The sequence below is a fragment of the Rhagoletis pomonella genome, unplaced genomic scaffold (assembly GCF_013731165.1).
Source record: "Rhagoletis pomonella isolate Grant_MI unplaced genomic scaffold, Rhpom_1.0 Rhpom_scaffold_00009, whole genome shotgun sequence".
Classification (NCBI taxonomy): Eukaryota; Metazoa; Arthropoda; class Insecta; order Diptera; family Tephritidae; genus Rhagoletis; species Rhagoletis pomonella.
This window is the reverse complement of record NW_023458563.1, coordinates 26,951,658-26,966,343: the sequence shown is the minus strand read 5'-3', so window position 1 is coordinate 26,966,343 and position 14,686 is coordinate 26,951,658. Positions and strand designations below refer to the sequence as shown.

Below are 14,686 nucleotides of genomic sequence, written 5' to 3'. Positions count from 1 at the left end.
TTTTTAACACATCACGATGTAGCGCACAAATGTGGCACGTTCCAAAAACAGCTACTTGGAATTTGCCGATTTTAACAATTCTCAAGCAAAAGTAAACAACGCTTTAGAAACTTTAGATGCACTGAAATTTGCTAATACATTCACAAAAATCGCCATTTTTTTAACATTTTCGCTATTAATTCTTTTTATAAGTCATATATTTTGCAATTTAACAAAATAAAACCCAGTTTCCTGTCGAAAAATTGAATTGTTAGTGTTTAGTGTTGGAAAATTTTTGCTCTTAAAATTAAGAAAATTATGACGAGCAAAAATAAAACTACTCAAAAACGCGAATATGTGGTAGATTTCAGACCTTGTGTGGTAGATGTGGTAGATGCTCTAAAACGTGGCAGATCTACCACAATGTGGTAGAAGTCCGATCACTGGTCACATCCCACATGTATGCCCATAATATTTTAAGTGGACTAACTTCTTGTGCTTAAATTATTTCTTATTTAATAAGGCTATCTGACATTGGCTGAAGACGGACGCGCTCAATTTTGAGTTTTCAACTTTAACTTAATAACGAGCAGTTTCATCTTTACCGAGGATCGCAACTGGAAATAATTAAAAACTTCAAAGGAGTTTATTTAATCAAAGGAAAGTCTGGTGCATAGGAAGCGGTGAGGTCAAGAAGGACCAAGTCTACGTGGAGAACAACGCAGGGGGCACCTGGGAGTGTCTGGTGTGGTCTCCACGTTTTTTAACATTTCTTTTTAAGTCCACGGTGCTGTGCATACGGAGGGAACTGTGGGAGGACAAGCCCCTTTAAGCCCTAAATCCGAACGATAATTTCTCAGGTGAGTCTGCTTATTCTATTCAAGTGGTGTGTTTTTTTTTATTGTGCGTGTAAATAGACGTCAAAATGGCGGACGCGTTGGCGACTGAAGAGCCGCCAGATAACGGTGCTTTAGAGGATGACACAGGCTGGTTTACAGCTGTAGACAAGAGGGGAAAAAAACGAAAAGTTAAAAAAGACAAAGGAATGAGTGAGAAAAAAATAGTCATACAAGAAAGAAGCATTAGTGAATCTCTTTCTAACAGCGAAAGCGAATGTAGGGACGATACGGATACAACCGTTAATAAAATTCCGCTACAAGGAATGCTACTAAAAAGGGGTACATACACTAAGGTACACGAGAATAACCGCCAAATTGTGCACATTTTCAACGAAAACGCGAAGTCAGCCGCAGGGCAAAACGAAAGTGACGCACTAAATAAATCCCCAATGAACGTACAATTAAATCCCTTTGTTAACGAGAACTCACAGCAAATCAATGTGAACTCGAATAACGCCAGCTTAAATGCAGCTGCAGCAAAAAACGAGATTTTTTATGATAATGACCATGATGGTGAGGCGAGCGTGCTTTTCGACACCTCGGCAAGCTCCTTGATTGAAAATAACAAAACCAAAAACGGACTTTTCCGCTTTGAAAAAATCAGAAAACTAAACATTCAAGGCATGCGTAACGCTCAAGCTATATGCAAATCCCTGTACAAGGTTACTTTTGACAATGTCTCATCTGCTAATGAATGTCTAAAAAATTTCGACTTAGTAAATGCTAAAATACAACATTTCATCCCGCGCAGCTTCATCGAGACTTTCGGTGTGGTACGGCAAATCCCTGTAGAATTTACTGACGAAGAAATCAAAGAAAACATACTTTCGGACATCCCAGTGACCTCGGTCATGCGACTCAAAAGACGGGACCCAAACGATAGGGAAAAACTTCTACCAACCTTCACTGTAAAGAAAGGATTCAAAGGCAACAACCTTCCTGAATCGATAGACATATTTATAGCTAAATTCAAAATTCTACACTACTTTCCCAGAATAAGACAGTGTTACAACTGTGGTAGGCTGGGGCACACGAGACTAGCTTGCAAAGCTAAAAAGAGATGTCTCACATGAGGGAAAGAGGACGGGTGTGTCGATAAATGCAATGACGAAAAGTGCATTCTTTGTGGAATCCAAAACCACAGTGCTCTTAGTAGGAAATCGTGCCCTAAATGGGAAAAAGAAGAAGAGATTTTAAAAATTATGACCATTAAAAAAATTTCTAGGAAAGAAGCCTTTGACTCCTACCACAATCTTAAACAAAGCTCAAACAGATTCTCACTTCTCGAAGATTATGAGAGCTTCCCTGCTCTTTCTAGCAATAGACCGAAAGTTGTGAACAGCAATGAAGTGGTCAACAGAATCACAACTAGAGTTAGGTATAGCAAAGTGGCTCAAATTCCCACAAACGGCGGAAGTCAAAAGCCAAACCCGACCGACAGACAAGCAAAGGATAAACAACCCATCATTCCCTGCTACGAGTCCAAGAACTGGAGCCGTGTCGCAAAGATTGAAAGACTTGTCTTTCTTCTGTGCAAAAGGTTTAACATTCAAGTTAACAACACCGATAGCGAGGCCATGGAGGTAACGGCAGCAGACGCAACGGAGCGTAGAAACCAATCAATCACAAATTTGTATGAGAGTCCTACAACTCAACATACAGAGTTTGAAGGCCAACAAGCCACACGTTGAATTTTTTTGCAAGAAACACAACATAGAGCTGCGGGCCTTGCAGGAGATTTTCTCGCAAGATCCTAGTGGTAATAAACTCATTAACTACAACCTCATAACAAAAACTAGAGCTGATGGCTACGGAGGCGTGGCTATTGGCAGCAAAAGAAATATTAAACTACAAAAAATTAAATATCAAACGCAATGTGACATTGTCATTGGCAAGACAACGAATTTGGACAATAACATCACGATCTGCTCGGCATACTTTAGTCAAACCCTAACCATTCAAAACTTTAACAACGAAATTCAGAAATTGCTATCCTTTTTAAATAAACAACCTAACGTCATTCTTTTGGGAGACTTCAACGAAAGATTTTCTAGGTGGGGAGACAGCTTTGACTCGACGAGGGGAAAAAGCCTTTCGGCTGCCATCGACAGATTCAATTTCAGGTGCCTTAACAGCGGGGCTAAAACCTTTCTCTATACTAACACTAACGGCGAGGGATTAAATGGTTCGGTACTAGACCTCAGTCTTACCAACTGCAACCTCTTCGAAAACTGGTCAACTAAAGCCGATTTCATTGGCGGAAGTCACCACCAACCCATTGCAATTGATCTCAAGAATGTAGAGAAACAGCCGGACTTCTTCATCAGTAAAAATATCCTAAACAACGAACTAAATAAGGTCAAGTGCGAGAACGATCTTAAATCCTTCAACTCTGCGATTCAGCATGCTTTAAAAAAGTCGACGATTGATCTAAATGAAGTTGGGTTTACACCAAAGGCATGGTGGCATGACGGGCTAAACGTAAGTTACAGAAGGCTTGTGGCAACCCGCAAAAAAGCCAGACTCACGAACAATGTCGAAGATTTTGAAGCTGCGATAGCCGCAAAAATTCACTGGCAAAAAGAAGTGAAACGGGCAAAGAAAGCTAACTTCGAAGAAGCTATTGCTGAACTGAACAAAAACCCAAATACGAGAGACTCTTGGAGGTTCGTCAACAACCTTAAAGGAAGAAGCAAACATACTAGCCACTGGATTAGGGAAAATGACGAGGCTTTCTTAACGCTTATTAGAAGCCAGGTAATGGAGAACAATGATGTTACTTCTCAAAGTTATCTACCATGTGGGAAAAATGATAGGTTAAACTTCTCGGTGGAGGAACTTACTGACTTGTTAAAAAAGAAGAAAGGTTCAGCAGGCGGACCGGATAAAATCACGTTTGATATGATAAAAGCTCTTCCCGACGAAACCACAGTCAATTTAGTCAAAGAATTAGAAAACCATGTAAATGAGAATAAGATGGTGGAATCCTGGCAAAGAGTCAAGGTTGTACCCATTCCGAAAGCCAACAGAGACGCAGATATTATCACCAACTTTAGACCGATATCTTTGCTGTCTGTAATAGTCAAATGTGCGAACATGCTAGTCAAAGCTAGGCTGACAGAAGAAGTTGAAAATAAAGGGATTATCCCATCCAACAGTTTTGCATACAGGAAAAATAAATCGGCGCCTATGTGTCTAAATCAAGCGCTTCATCAAATAGAATCGCTACGAAAAGAAAATAGAAAGGTCTTTGTGCGTACTTGACATTGACAATGCCTAGAACTGCGTCAAAACATCGAAGCTGATTAATATTTTACATAGCCACAACTTCAACCCAACGATTTGTAACTGGATTCAAAACTTTCTATCAAAACGCACTCTAACGTTAGGAAATCACTCGAATCACGGTGGAAAATGGTATCCCACAAGGTAGCTGTTTATCGCCGATTTTGTTCAATATTTACACTAGCGGACTGCACGACTTACGCGACCATATGACACAGATCCTCCAATATGCCGATGACATTATTTTAATCAGTCATCACGGCTCCGTGCCATCAGCTCTCAATAATCTTAAAACCAAACTTATTGAATTACAATCACAATGCGAATCCTTAAACCTCAGTTTTAACCTATCTAAAACCAAATTCATACACTTTACTAAAGGGCCAAGAAAGCTGTTTGTACTCAACATCAATTCGACCGACATAGAGCAGGTCTTTGAAACAAAAATTTTAGGCAGGATGGTTAGTTCCAACCGATCTATAAAAGATCATGTACAAAAAGTCAAACGGGAAGCAAACTCAGGAATCAACCTATTAACCAAAATTACAACCATTAAGTCGGGTCTAAATCCTAAAGTATCACTAAACGTATACAGATCGACATTAAGATCCAAAATAGAATACGCCTTTACCACTCTGGCAAATGCACCGAAAAGTTACAGCAACGCGTTAAAGTCAATATCTAACTATGCCATTAGAAGGTGTATTGGGGTACCACCCAGTACTCCTATCCACTCCAGATATGCGCTAGCCGGCGAACTACCCCCTAAGCACAGAGCAACCTGGCTAACGGCAAAGGAGCTCGTAAAACAATGGGGCTCAAATGTAACGCTCAAAAACCACCTTAATAACTCTCCGCAGATTAACACTAGTTACAGTTTTACGTATAACAAATTCAAAGAAATTATTGAAAACATAAACACGAACACTCAGGTTACAAAGCACGCAAATTTAAAATTAGTTCCACCACAACTTGGGCACGCAAAGAAAAAATTCTCTGAAAGGCAGCTGATGTCGTTGTATCAGGAGAAGAAAGAAACAATGGAAAAAGAAGGTTTCTACCTATTCGCCACTGATGCGTCCATAGCTGATGACTGTGTAGGTTGTGCTATCCATGTCATATGTAGCGAGACATCTTATATGTACAAACTAAATGAAAAATTCTCCTCCACCTTTGGTGAACTCTGTGCCATCAGGCAGGCTGTAAGAATTGCAAAGAGATTGAAACTATATAGGATAGGTATTTTTACAGACAGCGCAGCTGCGGTCAAGTTACTGGAGCAGGACTCCACAAACAACTTTGTGGTGGCAGAAATACATAATGAGATTTGCAACTCTTCTATTCAAGATATCACAATATGCTGGGTACCGAGCCACGTAGGTATTGGCTTCAACGAGAAGGCAGATCTTGCAGCCAAGACTGCAGTAGATAGGGGTTTAGTCATTGAAAGCATGTATACCTTTCAGGAAGCGAGCACACGCATTAGAGACAAGATCTGGAATGATTGGAATGTTGAATATCAGAACACATGTCTAGTCAAAGGGAAAACCTTTGCACAAATACAACCGTCAGTGACGCGGACTCCGTGGTTCACTAAAAACCAACACAACCTGCCTCCTGCTGACATCAAAATTCTAAATAGTCTTCTGACAGGGCACACTTATTGTAGAGAATATTTAAGTAAATTCAGACAGGATACAACCAGCCTGTGTCATTTTTGCAGCTCTGTTGAAACCGCAAACCACCTTTTGTTTGAATGCAGTAGATTCGCTGTAAAGAGAAGAAGTTTTTATATATTCGATAAATATAACTCCCTTATGGAGCTTTCGATATTAATTGAATTTATTCACGTTAACAAGTTAGATAAATTGATCTAATTTTTGAAGCTATCCCTTTGTATGTGAGTATGCCCTTTTGAAGGACTAGTCAAATTGTAAGTGTCAACTCCTTGCATAAGCCGCTTTGGCTTAAATCCTACACCAGACCTCCCCCGCTCCAGGGATCACGCTCCAACATCGTATGTCAGATGACTGTTACAAAAGTTGCCACATCGCCCAATTACACCCCAAACCGCCAGCCAAGCAACGTGCACCACTCTACATAAAATTGCAACTATCGGAAGCTTAAATTTCCTATCGTTTAAATTGGCAACAGTGGAAAACTCACCAAAAAACTAAATCTGAACAGATGGCATCACCAACATCACGACCACCAAAGTCAACATGAACCAACGACTACAGATCACCTAATCCGCCATCGTTGCATTTGTAATCGATTTTCAGAAAAAAGTTTGCTCGAGCGGTTTTGACGTTCATGCAAAGTCAATAAGAGAGAAACATAAATTGCCGTGAATTGTGTCGATTCACATTTTCAGTAATAAAGCGATCAGACTGTTGAATAACCTGCTATTTAAGGACCTACATAAAGGATCCTTTGCCAGCAACTCTACTGCCTTCCTGCGGAAAGCAGTCTGTCATAGCACAAAAAAAAAAAAATAAGACCGACAACATACAACAGCATCGTAACTGCCGCTTCAAGACAATTTCGTCGGTCTGGCGAACCTAATATGGACTTCAGAACCTTACCTCAGTATGTATAGCCAGGGTCGCCAAGAGAAAATTCCGGGATCAGTACGAATATTATTTTTCAAATAAAAAAGAAAATGTCTGATTTAGTGTTTCGATCCAGGTATCCGCCGCCATAGTTGAGTACTTCTACTACTTGGTAGGACCCAAATTGGATGTCTGATTAGCGCAACATTCAAACCTGGCAGCGTACTTCTGTCATGAAGAGTTTCTCTCACAACGAATTAGAGAAGCTTTGCCAAATGCTTAACCAAGGATAAACATAAGGCAATTACAAAATTATTCCTTGTAAAATTTGTTTTCTTAATTCAAGCTGATATTATTCAAAATACAATTTCAACATAAAAATAATAAAAAAATGTCATACAAATATATTTGTTTCTTTTATCCGTCATCAATATCCGTTTAGAAAACATCCTTAAAATTTGGAAATAAAATTTTTCTCCATATTCAGACGATATAGGTCATTATTCCTAGTGTTATAAATATATACAAGTGATATACTTACATATATTGATTCGAGTTACTGTCATACCTTTAATATGTGGTTCTATGTGCAAAATGCAACCACTTTTATCGGATTTGCTCGTTATTATCACAATAAGTAGCGCCGAAATAATTACAGATAATATAAGTGTAACTATTAGAAGCCCCTCTTCCACTTTACTACGCGTTCGCCAATTTATGGTAGCCTGCAGTGAAAACAGAATAAGAAAACGATCGTCAGAAAAATTTTGAGGTTATGTTCTTTACATTTAAATCAGTGTCGGGAATTTTATGACAAAATATTTTTTTTTATTTTAGCTTTTATTTCAACATAGATTGATTAAAAGAAAAATTCTGATAAAAATAAAATATTTCACACAAAAAGGGTTGAAATTTTGAAATGCCTGCCCGTATTTTGTTTGTAAGTCAAATATTAGTCGCATTGTGCTACCATGATACAAAAAAGAAGGTAGTTTCAATAAACAACTTTTGACGGATAATACAAGTTTTTGAAGTTTCATAAATTATGACTATTATGAACCGCCTTGCCACTTTGATAATATGAAACCAATAGATCGGAGTATTTTCTTTCCCATATTTATACCAATGTAATAAAATTTCAAATCAAAAATCATTATCAATGCTTGGTATTTTTTTTTTACTTACGCACTTTTTTTATTAAAAATATTTAAAATGGAAACTGTCAAAGGAGACTTCATCGTAATTGTTCCTTTTATTTTATAATACAAACCACAAGTGCATTGTGTTGTTATTTTTTTCATTTTACTAATTTTGAATGCAATTTTGCGATTTAAAAATCTAATTCTTCACAAATAAAACTTTTTATAACACCGTGCGACAAAAACAAAAATATTTACAAAAAGACGATAGAATCGATATACTCATGAAACTATGGGCCAAATATAGTAAAACTGCGTTTTTAGTTTTTTACTCTCACGTCAGGATTTTTTTCAAAGGACATTCAAATTTTAAAGAAATGATTAATTAAAAAATTTTAAAGAAATTATTAATTAAAAAAAAACAGTGTAATGTAGAATAACAATATGGGTACCAAATGAGAGAGAAAATTCTGTAGGATTATCAAACACTAAAGTTTTTTGGTTTACAAGGACGAATAGATATTGGAAGTGCGCGCTTTTAATAAATTTTATCTTTTTAAGTTAATAAAGTCTGCAGGGCGAAATTCAATGATGAGGTCGTGCGTATATTAGTTCTCCAACAATAATTAAAAAAAATATTACAAATTTTCAATGATATTTAAGGACAACATTTGTAAAGGACAATTTCCATACATTCGCCCTTATGCACCAAAAAATTTATTCCGTTATAATTCTACAGAATATAATCATTATTAATTAATTTACTTATTATTTGTTTAGTCAGAACACCAAATATTGTTAAGAAACCTTTAGTCTTTCACAAGGGTTGCCACATTTTTTTAATAAAATTCAATTAGGTTAAATGAAATATTATAATACTAGCAGACCCGGCAATTTCAAAATGGATGCGTATAATTGTTATACAGGAATCTAATATGTATACATAGACTTTGTATGGGAGGTGCCACGCGAATTTTTTTAGCCTATAACTATCATTCGGACGTCTGAAGCAGGTGTCCGGAATTTAAAAAAAAATCTGTTTGGCCGTTCTCGAGCTTTGCGGACAAAAAAAAAACTTATTTATAATAATATAATATAATACTATTTTATTAATAAATTTCGTTAAAAATAAGCACAGAAATAAAATGAATTTTGCAATGTTAAACGCTTTATTAACTGTAAGATATGGCTTAAAAAATGTACAGAAATGTTGTCATGATTTTGATTTTACAGATGATATCGTCAGGTTAATGAGAAATGAACAAAATTGTAACGACGAAGAATCGCTTAGCGATGATAGTATTGATATAGATATAAATATTTAATGTGTTAAAAAAAAATGTTTATAGATTAAATTATTTCACTATGAGTTCATTAAATGAATACTCTTTTGTTTGTTTGATACATACAGCGTCGGACAATAATAAAGCGCCGACATTTTAATTCTTTGTAAATTATAACATAACATTTTAAAAATTTCTTTTACAAATGGATATTTGTCGAACCATAGTTTGAAATTATTTAAGTTATTTAGTATTGTCCGACACTGTATATAGATATGATTCTAGTACTTATGTATTCTTAATGTGATCTCATTTTTTTGTTTATGTAAGAAATTAATTTTTAAACTGTACATACATATATATATGTATTAGGGCTGTGCGATTATTCGATTACTCGAGCAAGTTGGTTAATCAATTATTCGGTTAATCAATTACTCAAGTAATCAAGGTTTTGATTACTCAAAACGATGATTAATCGAGTTACTTGAAATATGATTACTCAAAAAAAAACAATTTTGCTCGTTAAAAGAGTTTGCTTTGGAAAATGTTTATTTTCTTTTTTACATTCTGTATATGAAAAAAATTTTTCGTTTTAATTTTTGAAAACAGAAACGTTGTTTTCAAAGTATCAATGAACTTTAACTACTTTATACATATGTAAAGAGTTGAAATGTTGATTACTCATTTTACTCGAAATGTTGATTAATCATAAAGAAAATTACTCAAATAAATTTTTTTTTGGTTAATCAAAAATCTTGATTACTCGAGTAACTGAACTTTTGAGTAATCATAATTTCCAATTAATCGAATAATTGAGTTATTTACTTTATGATTAATTAAAATTTTGAGTATTCAATTAATCGCACAGCCCTAATATGTATATTTTTTACGTTTCTGGGCCGTTATCTTATCCATTAACGATTTAACTATACTTTAAAACAGGTAAGTTGGCGGCCCTTAATATGCTTTATGTGTTACACAACAAGTTTTTTTTGTTGAATAAGATATTAATTCTTTCCAGAGTTCATTGTTTTTCTATATCATTACTTATAGAAAATGTTTGCGTGTATACTTATATATTTATATGTATGTAGGTAAAAAAATTTAGCTACCATTTTTACCCACAGCGACGATTTTTAGCTCTTTTTTAGCCTGAATTTAGCTCCCGCTAAAAATGTTTCGCGGCAACACTGTTCACAAAGGGAGCGTTCCCATAAAAGCCTCGTAAACTTACGAGTTTTATACGGTTTACGATTTTACGAGTTTAAGGGAATCCCCTAAATATTATATTTGTTTCTGATCGCATCTTATTTAATAAAGTTACTCAAAATTATGAGATAATGTGCTTTGATAGTTGCATATAAGTATGGCAAACGAGAGCCTTCAGCTTGGAACTCTTTCTTAAGATTGTTAATTATGGGGAAAATATATGATAGAAATAAAAAATTAGCATTTGATTTTGCAACACATTCCTTCGGCCAGGTCTGCAGATCGCATACCGTTTATATCGTAAAACCAGAAATAAAATAAATTTCAAACTATCCCATTGCTCAACTATACTTAAAACAACGCTTTCTAGAGAAAGCCATAGTGTTTAAGATATGCCCAAGATTTTGTGGGGTTTTACAATAGCCCTGAAATTCCTAGTAGAGCAAGCGTCAAGCTGTGAGGTTCAACTTATATTGTGTTCTGATTTGCCTTCTATTCGCAAAGTTTATTGTGCGAATTCTGAGTTAAAGTTCTAAAACTAAGTACATTTGCTCCTAATCTATATATATAAAAAGAAGTTACATTTCCTTGGTAATCTTATAACTCAAGAACCGCCGAACCGATTCCCACGGTTTTGCATTCGTTGGAAAGGGCTCGGGCTCCGTGAGGTTTGTAGAAAAGAAAATTTTTAAAAAATAACTAGGGTCTCGAGATATAGACCAAAACGTGGACCTGGGTAACCTTGCGTGTATTTGTTCAATATGGATATCAAATGAAAGCTGTTCATGAATGCTTTAAGATTGAAAACTTTTCATATAGCTGGGTGACTAGGGTCTCGAGATATAGACCAAAACGTGGACCTGGGTAACCGTGGGTGTATTTGTTCAATATGGGTATCAAATGAAAGCTGTTCATGAATGCTTTAAGATTGAGCACTTTTCATATAGCTGGGTGACTAGGGTCTCGAGATACAGACCAAAACGTGGACCCGGGTAACCTTAGGATGTATTTGTTTAATATGGGTATCAAATTAAAGCTGTTCATGAATGCTTTAAGATGGAGCACTTTTCATATAGCTGGGTGACTAGGGTCTCGAGATATAGACCAAAACGTGGACCTGGGTAACTTTGGGTGTATTTGTTCAATATGGGTATCAAATGAAAGCCGTTCATGAATGCTTTAAGATTGAGCACTTTTCATATAGCTGGGTGACTAGGGTCTCGAGATATAGACCAAAACGTGGACCTGGGTAACCTTGGGTGTATTTGTTCAATATGGGTATCAAATGAAAGCTGTTCATGAATGCTTTAAGATTGAGCACTTTTCATATAGCTGGGTGACTAGGGTCTCGAGATACAGACCAAAACGTGGACCCGGGTAAACTTAGGCTGTATTTGTTTAATATGGGCATAAAATGAAAGCTGTTATGTCAAAAATATGCGGAAGCAAATAAAAAAAAAATTAAAAAATTCATGATTACCGTTTTTGTGAAAAATAAAATTGTGTAATGCGGACAGTTCTTTAATCTTCTTTAATATAAAAATTTATATAAAAATAAGTAGGGTTTTCCTTCCTGACGCTATAACTCCAGAACGCACGAACCGATTTCCACGGTTTTGCATTCGTTGAAGGTTTATAGCTAAGAAAATTCAGGAAAAATTTCAATAGAAAAGTATATGCTGTGTGAGTATCCCTCACGAAAATAAGTATGTTTCATTTAAAGTAGATGGTGCCGGTGCGTGAAACATTGTTTAACAGCTATTCATTGTACGTTGCTCAGTTAATTTCATGTGACACTAGCGAATACCCGGCGTGCTTCGCTGCGCCTTAAAAGTAATTTTGTTTTGTTACTCCCTCTCACAACATTTGAAAATATTAGTTATTATTGCTGTACATATTTGTATAGTAGGGAGATTTTTTCAAATTATATAAATATACGTTATTTGAATATTGAATCAATACACGTTTGAGGAAAGGGTGCGATAGTAGACTCCAGTTATAAGATTATAAATTAAATTTCCAAGAGAAAGTCGGTTCTTTACATATTTTCTAATTACCTTCGAAAATATATTAACTAAAAAAAAAAAATAAACAATGCTTCATAGATCGATTTTTTTAAAAATCTAACTTCATAAAGTTCTTTAAAAATATTTTGTAAATGAGGCCATAAGAGCTGAGGGGGAGAGTTACAACACAAAAATACATTTAAGGCGCAGCGAAGCACGCCGGGTAATTGCTAGTCTGTTATAATTTATTTTGTTTGCTTTTTATTACCATAATTGTTATTAATTTTTTACTATGAAAATTTATCGTATTTGCCATCTAAAATGTGCTGGTTTGACAGGTAGAATTCTGGACGCTATTAATGACGGCAAAGGGGTTCGCTGGTCTTGCTTAAAGTGCAGGTCAACCGAAGTTGATCTCTTTAAGTTGTGTAGGCAAACCAGAAATGGTTTTTATGAGGTGGGGAGAGAGTTGTCGGTACTGACCGAAAAATTTAAGCATTATGAAAATGTGAAGCATGTGAAAATGTACAATCTATGAAGGATATTCGTGTGTCAAAACGCAAGCGTCTTCATAATCCGCCTAATGAAAGGATAATCGGTCCACGTCAGAACAATCTTCCGAATGACTTAATTAACCTCTCTTCGCCATGTCCACAGACATCGGAGTCGTCATCCTCAAAAGAATCTATAGCAAAGTCTGCTTCCGCTTCTAATAACAAAGAGCCTGAAGTATCCTCCCCTTCCCCAGTTCAAGTTGTGGCGCCGTCGTCTAATCCTCTAACGCTTACTCTACCCTCAATTAGTAACGCAGTGGGCATATTGTTTGCGAGACAAAGCAGCTGCACTGCGAAGTGCGGTATCTGTACCTTCATCAATACTATTTATATGTGTAAATATCAGTACAGTATATTTTGCTTTGCTGCCTCTATGCTTAAGTGCACATTTAAGATACCCCAAAATGCGCATCAAAAGCATTATTTTTAACATTTATAAGGAAACTGCTCCGATAGATGCATTCAACATACCTGCACATTGGCGATACCTGCCTTAAAAATTGTGCGACTAGTATCAATTATCAATGAAAGTATTACGTTTACCTGCACTGGCCCTACAATTACCTAATTTTACAACCTTTTATTTATTTTGCTCATCTCGCAGAACAACGAAAATGGCTGTCAATTTATGTAGTTATATAGATAATTTGATAACATTCGGTAAAAATTTCGCTTGCAGTAATTTCTACATGGTAAGTGCTCCGCCAATATTTGGTTTCATAGGGATTCGGATACCTTCCTCATTGAAGTAGTAAAGAAAATTCGCTTAAGTGCCTTTTTCGGTTACGTGCACAAGTTTTTCATGCAAAGAAGGATGTGCAGCTAAGCAAAATATACTGTAAATAGGTATTCACAAAAAAATACGGTTTAATGACTAAAATATTTGCTAAAATCGAGAAAATCAGGAAATTTCTAGTGCAACTCGCATAAATTCTGAAAAAAATATTGAAAATATTGAAAAACGCCGTACCACAGAATTTGGTTGAAGAACGCCCCATCTCAGAATTCGGTTCAAAATCAAAGCCGAAAGAGGGTTAATGCATAATGTAATAAACAAAGTGAAATCAATATTTGACGTAGGCATATTTGAAATTTAAATGTAAGCAATTCGTATATTTGTTTACATTAACCCTCTTTCGGCTTTGGTTCACGTATGATACGATGAAGCATACATATGTACGAACGCGTTATGGCTTAGCGAATTCAAACACAACTTTTTTTATTGCAAGGTCATGTTGATATAGAAGACATTCTCATACCTCTGAAAAGGGTCGTCGTTGCGTTGGCAAGAGATGAGGAATAACTTATCTGCGTTGGGAACACCAAATGGAGGATGCTTATAGTGAATTCGTTTCTTCAAAAAAAATTTCCCTTCCACGGTGCAAAATGTATTTGGTGCTACACTCAATCCTGTTAGAGGGTATCACTGCAAATTTAGTCCTTATTCACACACGAAAAGAGAAAGGGGCAATCAAACGGTGACATTTTTTGGTAGAAACCAAAACACTATTAGTGTCACTGCTGAGTGGAAGATTGACTTATCTCGGCAGCCAGTTTGAAAACGCCCTATCTCAAAAACCTTTTCAACAACCCTCTGTTTCAAAATTTATTTGAAAGACGCCCTATTGCAGAATTTGATTGAGTTAGATTTTCAAAGTTGCAATATTTTCTTCAGAATTTATGCGAGCTGCACTAGAAATTTCCTGATTTTCTTGATTTTAGCTAATAAATTAGTCATTTAAGCCGTATTTTTTCTTGTGAATAACTATTTACTTACTGA

At 35.8% G+C, this 14,686-nt stretch overlaps 1 protein-coding gene across 8 annotated transcripts in view; it reads right to left on the bottom strand.

Moving 5' to 3' along the window:
• Window positions 1–14,686, bottom strand: part of LOC118745678 (neprilysin-3) — a gene marked incomplete at its 3' end in the record, with an annotated part of 330,193 nt that overhangs the window by 176,945 nt on the left and 138,562 nt on the right. For 5 of the 8 annotated variants that reach the window (XM_036479247.1, XM_036479248.1, XM_036479246.1 and 2 more), the window contains 1 exon segment: window positions 7,284–7,440. In XM_036479247.1, the coding sequence (XP_036335140.1) occupies window positions 7,284–7,440 (157 nt within the window). 8 annotated transcript variants of the gene reach the window in all.